The sequence below is a fragment of the Primulina tabacum genome, chromosome 12 (assembly GCF_025594145.1).
Source record: "Primulina tabacum isolate GXHZ01 chromosome 12, ASM2559414v2, whole genome shotgun sequence".
Lineage (NCBI taxonomy): Eukaryota > Viridiplantae > Streptophyta > Magnoliopsida > Lamiales > Gesneriaceae > Primulina > Primulina tabacum.
In genome coordinates this window covers 31985937-32005500 of record NC_134561.1, presented here as the reverse complement: position 1 = coordinate 32005500, position 19564 = coordinate 31985937, and the positions used below count along the sequence as shown (strand labels likewise).

At 36.8% G+C, this 19564-nt stretch overlaps 1 protein-coding gene across 2 annotated transcripts; it reads right to left on the bottom strand.

Annotated features, from left to right (window-relative positions):
• Window positions 1-3618: 3618 nt before the first annotated feature.
• LOC142521120 (ubiquitin-like-specific protease 1D) lies at window positions 3619-13926 on the bottom strand. Of its 2 annotated transcripts, XM_075624323.1 has the most exons (11): window positions 13581-13926; window positions 12954-13005; window positions 12528-12622; window positions 12246-12438; window positions 12061-12128; window positions 11911-11943; window positions 11694-11788; window positions 11432-11534; window positions 6689-6803; window positions 6273-6380; window positions 3619-5849 (listed from the first exon to the last, which is right to left on the bottom strand). In XM_075624323.1, exons 4-11 carry the CDS (start codon window positions 12246-12248, stop codon window positions 5718-5720), a joined length of 657 nt encoding a protein of 218 aa, XP_075480438.1. In that variant the 5' UTR covers window positions 12249-12438; window positions 12528-12622; window positions 12954-13005; window positions 13581-13926; the 3' UTR covers window positions 3619-5717. The 2 variants fall into 2 exon arrangements, with proteins under 2 accessions (XP_075480438.1, XP_075480437.1); XM_075624322.1 differs by lacking the exons at window positions 3619-5849; window positions 6273-6380; window positions 6689-6803; ... (2 more) ...; window positions 11911-11943; window positions 12061-12128 and having other exon boundaries at window positions 12196-12438; window positions 12522-12622.
• Between the last annotated feature and the right edge of the window lie 5638 nt (window positions 13927-19564).

The following is a 19564-nucleotide window of genomic DNA, read 5'->3' as shown; positions in this document are numbered from 1 at the left end:
TATTCGAGGTTTAAGATTTACAACGATTTCACATCCGAGATGCACTTGTAAATAATAAGTTACGTAAGTTTAGTGCCGTAGATAAAGATTCGATTCAAGGATTTTAGGCTAATACAACTATGAGGTTGAAATAAGGTGTAACCTTTAAGCGTTCTACTGAGAAATAGTAGTCGATCAGTAAATTTTGGTACAAATGTTTCTTAAGTCGAACTGCATAAATGCTAATATAATAAGTCGATGAATATTATGAGTATAATATAAGAAAAGTAAGGTGCGATAAGTTTGGACATCCATCTCTAGTATGAGAAACTGCGGGATAAGTCAAAATTCGGGACTATAGTTGAATAGAACTAAGTCACTATAAGTTGTTTTAAGTTGCGATTCACAAACGAGGATTTCGGTAGACAAATTTATTTAGGATTGAGGAGACGTAAGGACAACTTAATATTTATCATATCAGAGTAGCGCATCGGAAGCGTGGATTATTAGAATTCTAGAATCAAGAGTCTAAACTTTTTGTTTATCAAGGATAAGCGAATTTCGAGGACGAAATTTCTTTTAAGGGGGGAAGGGTTGTAGAACCCGTAAATCAGACTACGTAGAAGCCATGCATAATTCTAGTATTTAAATTAAAATAATTTTAATTGCATGAGTATTTAAATTCTTTTCTTTAAATTTATTTATTTTACGCAGTAGTTTAATTGTTATCTGTTCAGTTAAATAAGTGAGGCCTGACTGGAGATGGAGTATTGAGATAAGTTAATAAAGACTTATTTAAGAAGTGGTAATTTAGCATGGTAGTAAATATAATTTAAAAAGTTGGCATGCATGCAAATTATTAAATTTCTTTGGTATTTTATTAAATTATTTTAAAGCATAAAATGCATGTTTATTCCATCAATTTATGTTTAATTATTTTTATGCATTTTATGCATAATTCATGCATGGTGGAATTTAATTCATGAAATTTTAAAAGTTCACGCATTAGGATTTCTAGGTGCATTTCACGTTCGAACGAGGATCGGAGACCGAGGAATTTTCAGAAAAATTATTTTTATTTCACGAATTATTTTTATAAATTAAGTTAAAGCATTTTAAGTGTATTTTTGAAAAATGAGAATTTTTGGATGTTTCTACCCGCAGATTTTATTTTATTTTATTTTTTTTAGTACGCAAATTTTATCGAATCGGGGGACGTTTTAATGGTTCGGCTATTATTTTCAAAACCTTTTCAACACGATATATTTTTCGGGAGTGGGTTTGGATTTATGGGCCCACTTTTGGACTTATTGGGCTTAAATCTTTTTTTAAAACTTTTAATTAATAATTGAGAGCCCATTAACCATTTGTTTATTATTTATTAAGCTCCTAAATCACTAATTAACCTAAACCTAAGAGCTCACTAGCCGACACCTCCCTCAGCTGCACTTTTCCTCTCGGTTTTCAGAAAAAACTCCATCAAGCAAGCCTCGACGTTCCACTTGTTCTTGCAAGAAAACTTCATACGGGTTCCTCTCATCATCCTTGTTCTCCAATCATCCCTAAGGCACGCGTTGTATCTCTTCTTTACTCATCACACGTTTTATATGCTGTTGAATGTGTACATCCAAGAAAACTTTCGATCCCCCCTTGTGCATAAAAGATTTTGGTTATACAATGTATTTCTTGCATTATTTTGTTGTTCACTCATGATTTTTCTGGTTTGTGGTGTAAGGGGCTGCTGTAATAGGTTGACAGAGAGCTGTTAAGGTCGAGGGTTATGAGATTTAGATGCTGGAGTCGAAGTTCGATCGGGGTCGTTGAGATTGTTGAGGGTCGATTGGAGTTGAGGCTTGTGTGGGGGCTCGATCGGAAATTCTGTTGCCCCGGTTGTGCGAGGGTCATCCCCAGCCCTGGACCAGACCCTGGTGGGTCTGAGTCGTGGTCTGGGATGACTCGAACCATGCTGGAGTCGGTGGAAAAGTTGATCGAGCAAGGTTGAGTCGGGTAGGCCGCGGGTAGGAATTTTTTTGGGATGTTTCTCGGCTCTTAGAAGATAGCAGCGGGAAGGGGCTGTGTGGGTGGGTTCAGCAGGTTCAGAGGAGACCTAGGGGGTCTAGGGAAGGGTGGATCGCAGCTGGTCCCATCAGTAGAAGGCTAGGATCTCAAATATGTAAAGTGGTGCGCTAGGATGGGTTGGATTGGAAAGTGTCGCAACTCCAGCAGCTGGTGGCCTACTACTGTTCTAAGGTTTAGGGGGTTGGCTTGGATGGTTTTAAGGCTGTAAATGATTGTATTAGGTGTGGAAAAAAAGTTGGGAAAGTTTTGGTTCGATTCGGGTTAAAATCGAGACACCGGTCCAAGTTTCAAAACGAATTGGTTAAGTTATAAAATGAGCTCGAATTTATGTCTGAGAATGCTTTTGAAAATGTTTTGGGACATTTTAAGGAGTTTGGTAAGTTTCGGGTAAATTTTAGAGGTCCAGGGGTAAAATGACAATTTTTGGGTTTCCAAGGGCAAAATGGTCATTTTACACCCGGGGTGAGAATTTGGTCCTGGCAGCGCCCTGAGCACAAATCATTATATTTTTTTAAATGTTCATGCATCACGTTTACGATTTTTACGCTATTATAATAATTATGGTGCATGCTTGGTTTAAAGGAATTAAGAGAGAAAAAGTGAAAAAGTGAAGAGCACTCCGTCTCCGCCGCGCCGCGTCGTTATTTCGTTTGTTTTCTGTCAAAACAAACCAAGGCATGTTTATATCTTCTCTCACTCTTCAATCAAGCCATATAGGTATTTTTAAATATCGCAAGTACATGATTTTAATGCAAGAAGATCGAAATTGTTCATATTTAATTTAGTTATTTAATTTTATTACGTGCAAAATATTCAGTTTTGAGATTTATGCGATATTGCTTGTGGTCACTTTACTATCATGATTAAATCCGGTTGCCAGTTACCGGTCCGGTCGTCAGTTACCGATTATGAGAGCATTACTAAGTCCTGTCGCCAGTTACAGGCCCGGTCGCCAGTTACCGACCAGTTCAGTTGTTTCACCCAGTACTGTGGCAGTGGTCTGATCAGACGTACATTACTAAGTCCTGTCGCCAGTTACAGGCCCGGTCGCCAGTTACCGGTCAGTTCAGTTCAGGGACCACTTGCGTAGACCATAATCTCAACAGAAAATTTATGACATGCTATTTTATTACAGGGCTCCAAGGAGCAAACATTTTCACTATGATTTTCAGTTCAGTTATGCACGTATTATAATTGCTCATGACAAGTTATTTTCACATTATGCCTCATGACATGATATTTTTATCTCATGCAAATTTTTACTATATTTACTCGTTATTTACGATATATGCATGTTGAGTCTTTAGACTCACTAGACTTGATTGGTGTAGGTACTGATGATGCCGGGGTTATACTAATGACCGACACATACGCGTTATGTGTGTAACAAATAAAATTTAATATTTTGATATTTAGTGAATGATAAATAGCTTCAAACAAATCGGCATCATAAACACAATAACTTAATAAAATTAGATATAAAACTCTTTTAAACAAGGATAAAATAAATTAGAGATAAAAATCATATTAAAATTAAATCCTATAATATCGAGATATAAATCAAGCAAAATCTTTTATTCTAGAAAAACAAAATCTTAAGTTGATAATATCAATTTAACAAAATAATAAAAGAATAAAATATTCCTTTCAATCTTTCCCTTTTGGTCTTTCTGGACAAAACATCCAAAAATGATAATCTTGGTCATTATTGCACTTAGTTAAGCTTCCCCTGAGTCTCCCTCTGAGTCAAACATGTTAGATCATTGATGTTGTTGACAATGTTGTCAACACTAACTTAGAAAACTGGAAAAGTAAGAAGTCATACTAAGATATAGAAATCAGAATTCATTAAACAACAAACAGATACAAGAGCAAACCAACAAAAGAAAAAAACAGCAATACAGACTACAGAAAATCATCTATTCTTTATCTTCTTCGATGTCTGAATGTTCATTAGTCTCAGCTCCTCCAGCAGATGTTCCAGCCTCATCTTTCTCTAATATTTTTGGTTCTTCCGCTCCTCCTTTTTGGCCTTCCAGTAGTAGTCTATACTCTGCCACTTGTTCTTCGTAGTCTGTCAATGACATCTTTGGCCTTCTGAATTTATTGGAAACCAAAATCAATTTGTGCATGTAGATGAGACGCAGAGGGCCTGACATATCCTTCAGGAATGGAGGTGGATGTGGAAGCCGTGTTGCCAACACCAGCAGCAACACCATTCTATGACCAAGGTAGGTACAGTTTCCTGTTACCCTTGAAAAAAGCATGAGCAATCTTTAGAGTTTCGCTAACATCAGAGAGGGTCTCATCATCTTCTTTGAAGAACTCCTGTGCCTTCAGTATCCCAAAGATCAATGATGGAAATGGAAGGCGAGTGGACTTCAATCCATCTTCAGCAAACTGCAAGACAGCTCTGAACACCAACTGTCCAAAATCAACGGGACGTCCCATCCCAATATCAAACAGAAGAAAAGCCAGCGGCCTAGTCACCACAGTGGTATTGGACGACGATGTCCAATTTCTGATGGCAGTCTTGTGCAGCACCGAGTAAAAGGAAGTCAAATTGGCAGCAGCCAGCGGTGAGGACGGACTGGGAATTTGGTGATAACACCCCCACTCAACACGGTAGTGATCTCATCAATATCAACAGGAGGAGCGTCCTCAGCAACAAATGGTGTGCGGTAGTATTCGTTGATAAAGTTCGGAGAAAATTGATAGATGACATCCCGCACAAACACTCTTCCAAACCGAACAGAGTTGACATCTCCAATGTCACATGTGAGGTTGCAGAAAAATTCGCTCACTGGCCTCTCTGAGTAGGGCATTATGCAATTCATAGTGACAAGCAACCCTCGGGTTCGAAGAAAAAAAATCAGGTTCTGTGTCTCATAAGCGAATTCATCAACATTCCTCTCTTCAATGAATTCTCGGTGAACATACAGATACCATCTGGCCATGGCATCCTCAGAATAGAAGGCATTGGAGAAAGCAATAGTTAAATCATAGTCTGTACTAGTGGTGTTGTCGGCAATGTTGCCAACATCACTGACAACCTCAGCTGCATCTTCATTCTTTTCAGCGGTTGTTTCAGAGTCAGCGTCAGTGGACTCTGCATCAACATCTTCCTCCTTCTCAAAATCTTAAGTGGATGAGGGACTGGAGGCTGAAGTTGGGCGATTCTCCTCGAATTCTCGAGCCATCTCCTCATCAGGCTCATCATCAGACTCCTATACTACTTTTCTGATTTTGGCTTCTTTTAGGCTATTTAAGAAGTCTGACAGGGAATGTTCATCCTCAGAAGAAAAGCAACCTCTTGTGGTTGATCTGGAATGTCCTCAGGCTGTGCTGCAAAAGTTGAAGTGGATGGCTTCAGGGCAACAGTAGGTCGTGGGCGTGCAACCAGCTCAAAATTCTCATTGTTAGAATCATTTCCCAAAGAGAAATCGGGATCGAGGACATTTGTGGAAAAGGGTGAGACCCGTGGTTTCTTCGCTGGAGAAAAATCAGGGTCATACCCTACTTGCCGTTTGGAACGCCTCTGCATGGGTTGGGGGAAATGCCCTCCGATAAGCCTCGTAATCCGGAGGATTGTCAATATCAACTGGATTTTCCGGCTCCTGGGTTTCCAGTGGAACAGCCTCCGGAGTAGCAACTACCATCTATAGTGGATTCTCAGTGGGGGTCTGTTGGTGGTGTTGCCGGTGGTGTTGCCCTAGGGTTGGAACACCGCGACTGACAGTCATTTCACTTCGGATATCCAATGGATCAAATTGATTATCAGCCATCAGTATCTGTGGAAGAAAGATTGAAATACAAATTTAACACGAAGAAATTGCAAGGAGGGTTCGATTATGGGAATAAAATGCTGAATGGTAAAGTAATTTCAGTGTAATCGCTTTCAGCATAAATAAATAGATAGTGCAACGGTAAAAAGCGTAATTATCGTACTTTCCGTAACAAACGCTCTCAGTCCCAACGGTAATATTTTTGAATTCAACCAAACACTAATCACGATTTTACCCCTAAATTAAATGGTAACATTGATTCAAACTCGTGTTACAACGATTCTAGACAATTATCCATGAGAAACCTACGTCGATTATAACCCACTGACACAAATAGCTACAACAACTCAAAATCTGGGTAATCAAGTTTTCATCGATTGTCATAGGTCAGATACTAAGTAATGAAGAGTAGTAGAGTGACAGAAGTACCAATTTCAAGTCCTCTGTCTTCAGTCTATCACTGGCCTTGTCTAGGAAGCGTTCCATAAAGAAAAGAACAAATATGCCGCAGTCATATTCATTTCTTTGTTGAGGTACCTTGCATTGAGAAAATTAAGGGGAGAAAAATAAGAGACTAGTTTTCTTTGAATATAAAAAATATTAGTCATGGAAAGATGTGGCTAAAAGGTGGCCACATATACAACTCTTTAAGCAGCGTAGGAAAGTAGTCACCCTTTTCCTATCATTTGTTTCATTGATAAAATAATCAAGCAGAAGAATATTTGAGAAATGTTCCAGTTTAAAGGCTCCTCAAGGAAGATAAACGATGCCATTTCTCTCTACTAAATTTGCAAGAAATAAAAGACTGAATGACAGGTGAAGATATATTTAAGGCTGACAATTACCTCTATTACTTTCTCAACGATTCTTCGAGATAATTTTTTCCAGATTTTACCTGCCATGGGAATTTCAGGCGGCACCCTTTCTTGACTCAAATACTTCCACTCTCCAATCAGGAAGCTGCATACCAATGTACATACGAACAAGTTTTTATTGTTAAAACAAGGACATCAAATCTGCTATGTTGGCCAAGCAAAATGATAGGCTACACACATAAACCAGCGTTCCCTAGCCCCTAAACAACAAGAACATCATGACAATCCATGATAGGAAATTCACAGATAAGTGGCACATAATACCTGTCTTTATCTGAAGATAGTAGGTTGTGGTGATAGCTAAATATCAGGTAAACCATAATTACCTGAGCCTGATGCTCAAGCAGGCTTGGTTTGATTGTAAGAAAATGAAAAATATACTCTCATACAATAAGGAACCATCTAGTCCCTTACACAACTTTGGTGTCACGAACGAGATAGTTGTTGATTACACATCTTTATTTCGTTGGCTCAATCTCTACAAAATATTAGATCATAAAGCACACGTTCCAAGCATTGTCAAGTACATAAAAGTGACGGTGAATGAAAGAGCACAATCACATCTGATGCGCCATTTCAATAACTTGAAGTGACCATATAGTCGAATTTTATGGAGTGGCATACCTTAGAATTAAAAATATCTAATTTTTGGGGCTCATATAAACATCCAAATGCGATCCCTCTGCAACAATTCATAATATTGCCACTTGGACCGAATGAGATCTTGTGAATGCTGCCAAACCGACATCAAAAGAGAAGCATGTTCATCCATTTATCTCCATCATCTCAAGTGTAACGCTCCAAATTCGACGACTGTCCATGCTGTACCAACACGGATCTTTTCAGCATGTTTATGTCATCACTCATGGGCACCTTGAGAAACTTCTCGGGGTCATCAATTCAAAAATTGCCCCTTGGCTACACACTTAACTTCGGATTTCTTATGTGATATGCTCTCAAAAAGAAGATGCACCTTGTTGATATGAGTGATACCTTTCAAATCTTTTAAACTTTCCTCAACTGCATAGTCTCATACCTTAACAGTTTTGGAATCCCTATCATTCCGTACAACCTCATGGTACGGACGATCACCTCCCTATCATTCCGTACAACCTCATGGCACGGACGATCACCCCCGCCCTCTTTGGCCCAGGGCGTAACATAAAGTATTAAAAAAGAATCAGTAAATTCATGATAATACAAAATTTTCATACCGCACCCTACAATACAAAGTTATCATCCTAAAGATAAATTCTGCTGCTCTCGTTCATAACGGTAACATGTTCTCCAAATTCTTCATCATCCAGGGCAAAGGCAAGAAATATTAAATAACTCACATCTCTAATAACTTGAGCTCTAAGACGCAGTAGTCATTCAATATCATACTAGAGATTGACCAAGTTGGAGGTCCTACATTGAAATCTCACCAAACCTATTTCCATTTGCAAGCTTCATATAACAAGACCCTTTATATATGAAGGGGTGTATTAGAGGCAACAAATTTGAAAATAGCAAATTCATGTTACGATGAAACGGAATTTAAGATTCTAGATCATTAAACTGATCTTCACCATCAAAATGATAAAACTGTTTCAAATTCAAAGGATATGGCATCCATTGTTATTAAATCATGTTTTCCTTTGTTTAGATAAATATAGGACTTTAAAAGATATCAAGGGAAGAAAAACTTTGGATTTCACAAATATGTTCATAGTAATGCAAAAAGAAATGCTAATTCTGAAGACAGGCTAAAACTTCCAGCCCTAAAAAGTTTACAATCAATCATAATCTACTTACAATTCATGAATAAGTAGAAATATGTATGCTTTTTCAAATATATTTACACCTTTCCACCACCCTCTGAATTTACAAATGAAGTTTCCTTGTCGGCCTGCATCAACATAAACATTAAATCTGAACGAATCAACTCATGGGAAAATATAGCAATTCATGTGAAGTTTTAAACAATACACCACCACGTACTTAGATCACAAATAACCTTCTAATTGTCGGGACATCGTATTATCGCATCCAAGACGCAGCGGAAGTTTAAAATTTTGTTCTTGGGCGTCGTGTGTTTAAATAATTCATAGGCTGTTTAGAATTATACATTTGCGTTCTTAACGCTTGGACTCCAAACTATTCCGATTTTTAGGCGAAAATAGCCCTTCTTGTGAATCACTACGAACGGCTCTTCTCCTTTGATCGTCTAATTGGGTCCACGATTAGAAACTGAATTCCTTGTTTGGATTGCACTAGTAATTCCAAACAATTCTTGCGCTGAGATTGTAATATCCGAATTTCCAAAATCCGGAGATGGTGCGCCGATGGAAGAACCCAAAAGAATTTTTTTTTTTAATTTTCTTCCTTATGGCCGAGAACTTCTTTTGATTGGAGAGGATTTTTCTTTTCTTTTGTGTGCTCAAAAATTAGGTTTTAATCATGAGTCCTATGGTTGTATTTATAGAGTGAGACTCCTAATCTAATTAGGAGTCCCTCTCCCACAAGAACTCTAATAATTTCATTATATTTAAACTCTCATATATTTAATATATAATGCATTTATTAACCTTTAATAATACATGATACAATAATATCATATAGACATATTTTATATCACCATATAAAATATATACATGTATATGTATATTAAATTAAATAACTATTATTTAATTTATAAACTAACTCATTAGTTATTTTAATTCTAGACTCCTCTAGAATATTTATGGGAATTTGTGCATGTTAGTAAACACCAATACTAGCACAATCATTTAATTAGTAAATTCTAAATTCACTAAAAAAATGATTCCGAACTCATTATAACCCCGATCGACGATCCGAGAGCGCCGATGTACCAAGGATACAAATCTTGTCCATATAATGAAAATTTAAAATTTCGAAGACCAAAATTTTCATTTACCAAATTTAGAACTTACCATATATGGCAGTTACCATATTTGGCAGCTGCCAGTTTTAGTGAACTCCTTCACAAAACAGGCAGTTCCACTCTCAATCCTTATTTAGCAATCACGCCAACTTCCATTTCTTTCATCCTATGGAATCAGCTCATAAACTCCTTTATAAGCTTCCTGTTTGATCTCCATCAAACTATAGTCGCCAAATTCCAGCTCCTTGAAATTTGACTATCTCAACGGGAACACAGCCGATACTTGTGTGACCCTCAATAGTTCAGAGATACAGCTAACCGTGGGTTCACATCTCCATGTGATTCAGAATAACATTTATTCTTTTTCAGGTTTACCCTAGTTAACCCCACTCTTTTCATCAACTCTTTGATCAAGAATGTCAGAACTCATTTCTTATTGGACCCATCGGATCATGGTAAGAGCGTCTAGTAGCATCGCCCCATGATCCCCTAGGTATCACTGATAGTGCCTGCAAGAACCTTTAGTCATGGTTAGCGTACAGTACGGTCCCTTGAACACATATAACCCGATCGAATCTGCAACCATTGGTATATCGAGAGTTGCATATGAATTTGATAACGATGCGATTTATCTTTGAGTACTAATAGTGGCATGGTATGTGCAACTAGGAAAAACACCTTTCCCTAAAGCACATTTCTTGCTCTGGCCAGAGACTCCTTGCACTATTAACTCATCAGATCACATAGGATATCTTCACCCGTAGGCGAACGGTGAATCCCCGACTACAATGCATTTGATCCTACGTATTTCGAAACTACACCCAACCTCGCCACCTGATGACCTTCGATGGAGTCGGTAAACGGATCAAAGTGCATGCTAGTACGTATAGCCCCTACATTGTCCCGGGTCAAAGGACTAATGGTGTACAACCATAACTGCGGATTATTCCACTCGATAAGTGGGAACCACTTGGATAGTCCGAGGGAGGGTTGTTCAGTGCATCATCATATGATCACTCATCTGTGTGAATGGACATCTCCATGCTCTTGCCAATTAAATATGGCGTTTATACCACATATGCTAGTCTCATGCTCGAGCGACCTTTATCCTTTCTTTAGGCGGCTGATTCGACTAGGAACCTGTTTAGAATATACGGTACACTTTCTAATGAGTTTAATGATCTTACGTTGCGACGCAAACCTCATGGTACCTATTGTATATTCAAGGATTTTATCTATGCAGCTTGCATGAGTATATAGATAAAGTATAATGCCATAATCGTAAAATATTATTAAAATAAAGAATGTTTTACATTAGAGTCAATAAAGCCCGAGCCACAAGTTGGCTTGCCAGGCACCTACTCTAACACTAATATCAATAAAATATGGCAATAGTTTCGTATTTTCAGTAGCATGAGAGTCCTCGGGAACAAAAACAAATAAAGAACAATATCGGAAGAACAGTTTCTCACAGACAGCAAGCTACATAGTTTTTGTTATATAAAAAAGCTACATAGTTTTTGTTATATAAAAATTGATAATATTCTCTGAATAAATTGTTAAAACTAAATATTTGCACTTCTCGAATACAATTACAATCAAATGAACAAGTGAATCCAAAAGATTTCCCTCTGCCTTATGTAATATGCACAGAAGAGGGAAGATTAAGCATCCTAATGTTTGATGTTATGCAAATAAGGCTAGATTTCCTCATGTTGTATACATCAAAACGGATTGAAATTCCTGTGGAAATTGTAAAAATCAAATTTAACCAATCTTTGAAAAGGTATTGGATGTAACAGTTTAAGATAGAGAGAAATCAATACCTTGGATAGGACATCCGTTTCAGCTTCTCATAGAAGTAAGTATTAAAAAAATGATAATCACATCTTTCTGTGGCTATTGAAGATGCTGGCTTCTGCAGATACCCAACCCAAAGGAGACCAGTGGGTAAATAATCTCAAATAGTGCCAGGACTAAGGCAACTCTATGATGACATGAGGGCACAGAAGTTCTCGATCTTCATCAAAAAATGAAGCAGAAATTCACTTACTCATGTGGGGAATCTCAATCTTGTATTGACTCACCGAATATAAAAGTTCATGATGGTTGATGACAAATAAGATTCAGGAGTCAAGCATCGCATGTCCGAATAGCGAATTTCAATTGCTTTAAGATCAACCCTATTTTCAGAAAAAAATAATTTAGAATACACACACACAGATATATATATAATTTAAAGTCATTTGTTTGAGGCAGCAAATCCCTGTATGTCTGTGATATGAAGCAGCAGGATACACAATACCTTGAAGGATAGTAAATATTGGTGTCTCTGATGCTGAAATAAATAAAACACAGGAATTAAATACATACTGATTCTAAACATGCAAAGATGAGGTAGTTGATGCAGCAAGACACAAAAAAGAAGGTGCAAAATAAAAGGCTGGAAGATTACCTTTGATCCACTTGGTCTATTACATCAGTCTCAAGTTCTTCCTCATCCACTAGGACAACAGTTTTTTGCTGTAAAATTAATGTCCAATTGTTGCATATTAAATTGTAGATAGGTCCAAAAAATGCACTTACTTTCGAAACAACAATATATTTACGTTCTAGAAGAGTGCCTTCCTAGTTGCTTACCATTTGATTGGGTTTGTTTATTGATTTTTACTGAAAGATAGCCTGGAGATTTAAAAGGTGTTTGTCTTGAAGGAAACTCTATCCTCTGAGCATTCCAGAACCGAGATTGTCTGTTTGCACTGGTGTTCTTGCTATCACATTGTTTTAAAGTGGCTATCTCTTCTTTAAAGGACTCGGTTTCCCCAATGCTAATCTGTCTCGTCATAAACAGATGAAGCACCATGAATTCTAAGCAAAATCATTCAGGAGAATCATTTAAATAACACAACAAAAAACTGATACTTTATCACCCATTCTCTCGATAAGACATTTCGCAAATGTGGATTTTGAAGCCGGTCTTGATGAGGAAGTTCCAGGCGATATGCCATCCTTTGCATCTACAAAATTCATATAATTTTCAAATACATCATCAAGAACAGATAAGTATAAGAAATGTGTAGCTTGAAACAAAGTTGAAACAAGTTAGTCACAACCAAAGCATATCTTCTCTTGAAAAGTAATCAATGTTAGTGCCCGTCAGTGACAATCGTTTTTTAATAAGTTTTACACTTTCATTATGGAAGCACTTTATACAGTCTGGATTGGAATTATATATGGGGACAACACGAAAAAAGCCAAATTGATATAAAGTTTCGAGACTTTACTTGTACATAGAAGCATTTTGATAAAATTACAAATCTGAGAGCTTATAAAGCAGCTCAACCTTACCAATACAAGTCAATTCATCAACTGATGATGTGTCCTTGCACTTTTCATCATCCTGTAGGAAAATGTCATCACAAACTAAGACAAATACCCTCCCAAAAAGTAAACCAAAGATAGCAAATCGAAAGAACAGCCAGAAGCCTCTGCGAATTCAAAGTTTTTACATAACAAATCATAACTGACCTACCTACTATAAAGTCTGGCTAAAGCTGAGTTGCTTCAATTAAAGCGCGGCAATGACGTTTAGAAAACTACCATTGGCAACCCATGTTGTGTGAAAACTGTTCTAAGCAGAAAATTCTTCCAAAACTAGAAACAAATATTACCTCTTAATCCATAAATCACATACAACCAACTATTTACTCGTCAGTAAGCACTCAAATCAACATGTCTCCATCGAACATGCACAAACATAAACCCTAAAATTCCTTTGTTTGTAATGTTCATTACAGTTACACAACAACAAATTTGACTTAGCCAAATATCACACCAACTAATCAGTAGCTCAATTCCTCAAAATGAAAGCACTCATACACCACAGTTTCAAACAATGAGGCATCTTTGATAGTAAATTTAGGGAATATAAAATAAATCCAAGAGTAAACTACATCCAAAGTAAAGAAATTCAACCTTCTGATGCTTTCTACGCTTTAACTCCTTTTCGTGACACGTCAATCGAGCTCTCAGCTTTGTGCCACCGTCGGGCAAAAGAAAGGTCGTAGATGAATCCATTCTTCTCATCCTCGCGATTGAATCTCTCAGATCCTTATAGGTAATTTGCCTCAGTGTAACGTCCCTGTATGAAGTCTCCTCCTCGTCGTATATCGCCGGGGACAACGGCTTCGGTGTCTCCGCCGCGGGGATCACCTTCAACGGCGGAGGCTCGTCATCCTTGCCGTTTCCGGGGAACATTAGTTTGTCCCAATCAAGCACCAGCGGGGAACATTAGGTTATTTTTTGCCTTTTCCTCTTACAAGAATTTAAAAAATTATCAAATGGATGTAAAAGTGCATTCTTGAATGAACAACTATAAGAAGAAATTTATGTTAAACAATCACAAGTTTTTATCAATCATTTATTTTTTGATCTTGTTTATAAACTTAACAAAACTTTATATGGTCTGAAACAGGCTCGAAGAGCTTGGTATGACACACTATCTAAGTTTCTTATTGAACATGAGTTCATTAAAGACACTATTGATAAGACACTATTTAATTTTACTAAACAAGATCATACTTTATTAGTGTAAATTTGTGTTGATGATATTATTTTTAGGTCAACTAACCCTAAGTTGTGTGAAATGTTATCTAAATTGATGCATTAAAAATTTTAGATGAGTATGATGGGTGAACTGACATTCTTTCTTCGCATGCATGTGAAATAATAGGATAATGATATTTACATCAGTCAAACTAAGTACACAAACGAACTACTCAAGAAATTTGGAATGGAAACATGTTCTGCAGTAGCAACTCCGACGAGCTCATCGGTTAAACTAGATAGAGATGAAGGGGGAATATGAGTTGAGGTAATGTATCGAGGCTTAATAGGTTTTCTATTGTACTTAACAGTCACTCGGCCTGATATTATATTTGTTGTCTTAAAGGATCGGTTAGAAGGTGATAAGTGTTTAGAAGGGGGGTTGAATAAACACTCACGTATTATGTATTCTTTTCGAATATAGAGTTCAGTTTAGTGACAAACTGACGCTCGGTATCTCGTCAGTCGATAACAATCAGTTTAACTGAGAAAACATTTGCGGAAGTAAACTGACTGAGAGATAGAATAACTGACTGAAAATAATAATGAAATAAAAAGGCACACGGTTTGTTTCTGGATGTTCGGAGAATAGAATAACTCCTACGTCACCCTTTCTATCACGAAGATAGAATATCCACTAAAAGACTTTGATCGAATACAATTGTACTGACCCATTTCAGTTTGGACTTAACACTGCCAAATAGGGATGGCAATTTCCTCCGAACTCGTTGGAGAATCCGATACCCGACCCGAATAGAAGAGGGTATGGAGGGATTTTTAGACCCGATTAAATAATTGGGTAATCGAGTATGGGGATTTTCGGGTTCGGGTATGGAGGCGGGTTTGATATAATCCGACCCACACCCGACCCGAATACCCGTTTAAATTAATATATATAAAGATATATATATATATATATGTATGTATGTATGTATGTATGTAAATATATAGTAATTATATTTATTTATATTAAAGATTCATCTTCTCAAATCCAAGTAAATCGGTACTTTTTCTTTTCTCTTCCCTTTCACTTTCACTTTTACGTTTCAAGGTTTTACTACTCTTTTAGTTTTCATTCAATTTCTCATCTTCTCCACTGGTAAGTTTATTCCATGTTTGACTTCAAAAATTGAAAAATATTTTATTTCTTGATTATGGTTCATTGTATTTCTTTTTTGTTTGCATATTTCCCAATTCATTTTAGGGTTTTTTTAACCAATTAATTTTGGGAGTTTGGAATGTGTAAGGCTCGAGATTTTAGCATTTTAATCCGAAATTATTTAATTTACGAATTTTGGAATGATGAATTAGATTCCACGGTTTTTGTAATTAATTAGGATTGAAATTGAATTAAAAAGAGTTGTCAGGACCAAATTGCAAATAGTGAAGAATTCAGGGGCTAAAGTGCAATATTGGATTTGAGTGGACACTTGTCGTTGCCATGTGTTTTGGATGTATATAATTTCATCTCCTTCAGCACTTCCAGGGAAGAAAATCGAGAATCCCATAGAAATTTCCTCAAGGTTCTTAATAGCTTAGATTTTGATTGTGTGAGATCCGGTTATCAGAATTTCAATCCGAACACAGTTCTCAGATCCTCTCGTCAATAGCTTTAAAAGGACGTAAGTTTTATTGAGTTCTGTTATCATTTGAAATTATGATATTGGAGGAATTATTATTTGATCATTATATGGTGTTCTGGACATGTTAGACATCGTAGAATCGAAGTCAGATTGAGAAACAGATTGATTATGAAATTGTTATGATTTTCAGAGTTGAATTGATTGAGAATTAATATCAGAATTGTATTATTATCGATTATGAGATGTTGGGATTGATATCTGATTGATGTTGTATCGCTGGGTATATTGAGACTGCGCCGTTATGCCGTTGAAACAGAATTTGATTGAGTTCTGATTATATCCAGTATTGATTGAGTAGTGTATTGATATTATAATCTTTGATATTGTCATTGTCAGATTGAGTATTGACAGATTCGAATCAGAGACTTCGACAGAATCAGATTTACAGAAAGAAAGGTATAAGTCAATCTGGTACCGGGAGAACGACTCGAGTATGATATACTTGAGTTTTCCTAAATCACATACTTATTGTTATTGTGTGCATTGATTTGAATTGATATGCTTGTTCTATTGATTTATAGAAAAAGAGTATTAAACGAGTGATCTTGTGACATAGGTGTCAGATAGTGATGGAATCGTCACTGGCACATTGCACATTGTCACAGGATAGGGATTTGGCGAAAGTGCCAAAGTCTGTGACGGATAGGTCATGTAAGGCCTGAGATTTATTAGTCTTCATTGATGCGATATTCAAAGATATGAGAATGCATGACATGTAATGAGAAGCAATAAATGAGATGGGGGAAGGAGAGACACGAAAAATTAGAATTTTGAATGAAGGGCAGACCGCACCCGCACCATGAAAGATACCGCACCCGCGGTGCATGGACAGAAAATTGGTCATTTTTACAGTAGGGTCACCGCACCCGCGGTCCAAGAAAGAGTGCACCCGCGGTTGATGGACAGAGAGTTGGAAATTATTTACAGAAATGACACCGCACCCGCGGTCTTATATGTAGCGCACCCGCGGTCGTCGATTTTGGAAATTGAATGGACTGCCGAAGCTTGAGCGCACCTGCGGTCTAGAGGGAGCGCACCCGCGGTGCTGCATGCGAGAAAGCCACCTTTGTTTCTCAAGTTGACACATGGCATGGTATATATATAGAAATGTGCTGATTCATTTCTCTCCACTTCCATCAGCTGAGAAATGAAAGAGAGTGGGGAGAAGCTTCAATTCCTTATGCTTTAAGGTTATGATTTTGAAAGAATTACACATCCAAACTTCATTCCAAGTATAGATTCTGGTTCCTCACTTCAAAGGCTACAAGAGGATGTAAGTTTCATTCATTTCCTGCATGATTTGAGATATTGATGTTGGGGAAACTTGGATATGCTTGTAGATATATGTTCGAACTTATGAGTATAAGCAACGGTTATTCGCAAACGGATCGAAGAAATGGTACCGTATGTAATTGTTATGAATTCCAACATACGTATGATTTAACATGTTCAGATTTCAGAGTTAATGTGTATTATGAAGAGAATGGTGAATTGTTGATACTGATACATTGTATTGATTTATGAGTTGATCGGTATAACGAGAATCCGCCGTTATGCCATCGAATTGTATTCAGATTGAAGATTGAGTCCTATATGTATTGATAGAATACACTTTGATCATGCCATTTCAGATTCTATTGGCAACTTTGATAGCGAGACTTCGACTACGACAGATTGTGTGACGAAAGGTATAATTCATGTTTTGTTTGGGGAAGACACAACTCAAATGAGATTTAATTTGAGTTTCCCAACCAAATAACATACTAGAATTGTTGTTTATCTTTTGATATGAACTTGATTTGTTTATAGATTTATATTCAAATCTCTTGATATGATGATTTCTTGTTTATAGATTTATATTCAAGCCTTTGAGATATGAGAGTCATTGGCAGACTTGCCAAACTAGACGTTCGGTGGTATTGACACTTCGGATCAGATTCGAACCGATTGTAGACATTCGATACAGACAGGGCCGAAGTCTAGGAATAAGACGTACAGTTACCTCGATTGGGAGGGTAGGTGACAGACAGTGACGTCTTATTCACACCGGGATCCCTAGGGTAGAGTCGAGTCGAGTCAAGACATGATTTGATTTGAATTGCATGTTGATATAGATTGGTTTCATAGACTATGGAGCCCATTGTTATTGCTTTCAGGCATGATTTATGATTATGTATTAGCATGCATACATGTTTTATACTGGGATGTATTCTCACCGGAGTTTTCGGCTGTTGTTATGTCTGTATGTGTGCATAACAACAGGTGGGGCAGGATCTGGGTCACGACAGAGATGAGATCGAGATAGCGTGGTGACTACGGGCGCAGAAGATCACTAGTAGTTTGTATATTTGATATGTAATGTATTTAATTACTGGTTTGTAGAATATGAATAAAACAAGACATGTAATTATGTTTATTGAAATAAAATGAAGAACTATCTTGTGCTTGTTTATATACATTTGAATTAATGTTAAAAAGCAAAAATTTTGACCCCCATTTTTGAATAAAGATCCGATTAATCCCGAAAAAAATTGAGTTAGAGCCCGGGTCCCCACAGGTCAAGACACTGGATGTTTGGTTATATCGATGTTGAATAGAATTGGAGTTTCTTCTATTACTGATATTCGATATGGAATACCAACGCCTAGAAACCGGGATCCCTAGACTATGATTGAGTCTAATCTGAGACGTGGAGTCACGAGTCTGATTGACGATTTTATATTGGTTATGTTTCAGATTTTGATAGATGTTACTGATATCTGTTACATGCTTTTACATTGTTTATATGATTGCATGTTTCGTTGATTTATACTGGGATATATTTCTCACCGGAGTTATCCGGCTGTTGTCGTGTTTGTATATGTGCATGGCAACAGGTGGGACAGGATTGGGGTCGAGGAGATGAAGAGAGATAGTGATTAGAGTGGAGACTACGGACCATGATTAGAGATAGGGTTTGGACACTTGATATTTAGTTGTTAAACCTTAGTTTGAATGATTGTATATAGTACAAGACTTGTACTTTAATACTGACATGTATATTAAAATGTATTTCATTACGTTCCGCATTTAATACTGTATTTTTTTTTTTAAAAAAATTAGACCTTGTTTATTATAATCGATTAAATTGTACCAATGATGATTAAGAACATGATTAGCGTCCGGGTCCCCACAGAATGTAAGTGACTTTGTTTTTTTATTGGTTTTGGTTTTTTTTTTAACTTGGGCTATTTTTAATATTTTGTTATTTTTTCTATAAAGTTTATTTTGCAAATTTTTATCATTAATAATTTTTCTGATTGTTCATTTAAATAATTTTTTAAATATTCATAACTTCATCGAAACAATTTAAATTTGAAAAAATTCAATTGTATATGATAATAGGGTATTTGGGTAGGGTATGAATATCCGATAATCCGATGGGTATGGGGATGGAGATGAAATTCAATACCCGATGGGTATGGGAATGGGTATGGGGATGAATTTAATAAATGGGTATGGGGATGGATGTATGAAATCCGACCCATACCCTACCCATTGCCATCCCTACTGCCAAAACTGAAACTCTTAGTTCACAAAAATTTTTACAGTGCGTGACTGAATTTAACACAATTGAATGAATCTATCAAAGATTACAAAGTGTTGATAAGCTCGTAAATATAGACTTGATTGCTACTGATATATCTGATAAGAGTGAGCTTTTGATATTTG

Bases quoted from the DNA above. Each gene is read 5' to 3' on its own strand.
- LOC142521120 (XM_075624322.1), bottom strand. From the start codon at position 13,862: ATGTTCCCCGGAAACGGCAAGGATGACGAGCCTCCGCCGTTGAAGGTG. The intron at 13,006-13,580 runs GTTGAATTTCTT...ATTTTCCTACAG, and splicing joins AGCGTAGAAAGCATCAGAAG to GATGATGAAAAGTGCAAGGA. The intron at 12,439-12,521 runs GTTTTTTGTTGT...ATGACGAGACAG, and splicing joins GAATGGGTGATAAAGTATCA to ATTAGCATTGGGGAAACCGA.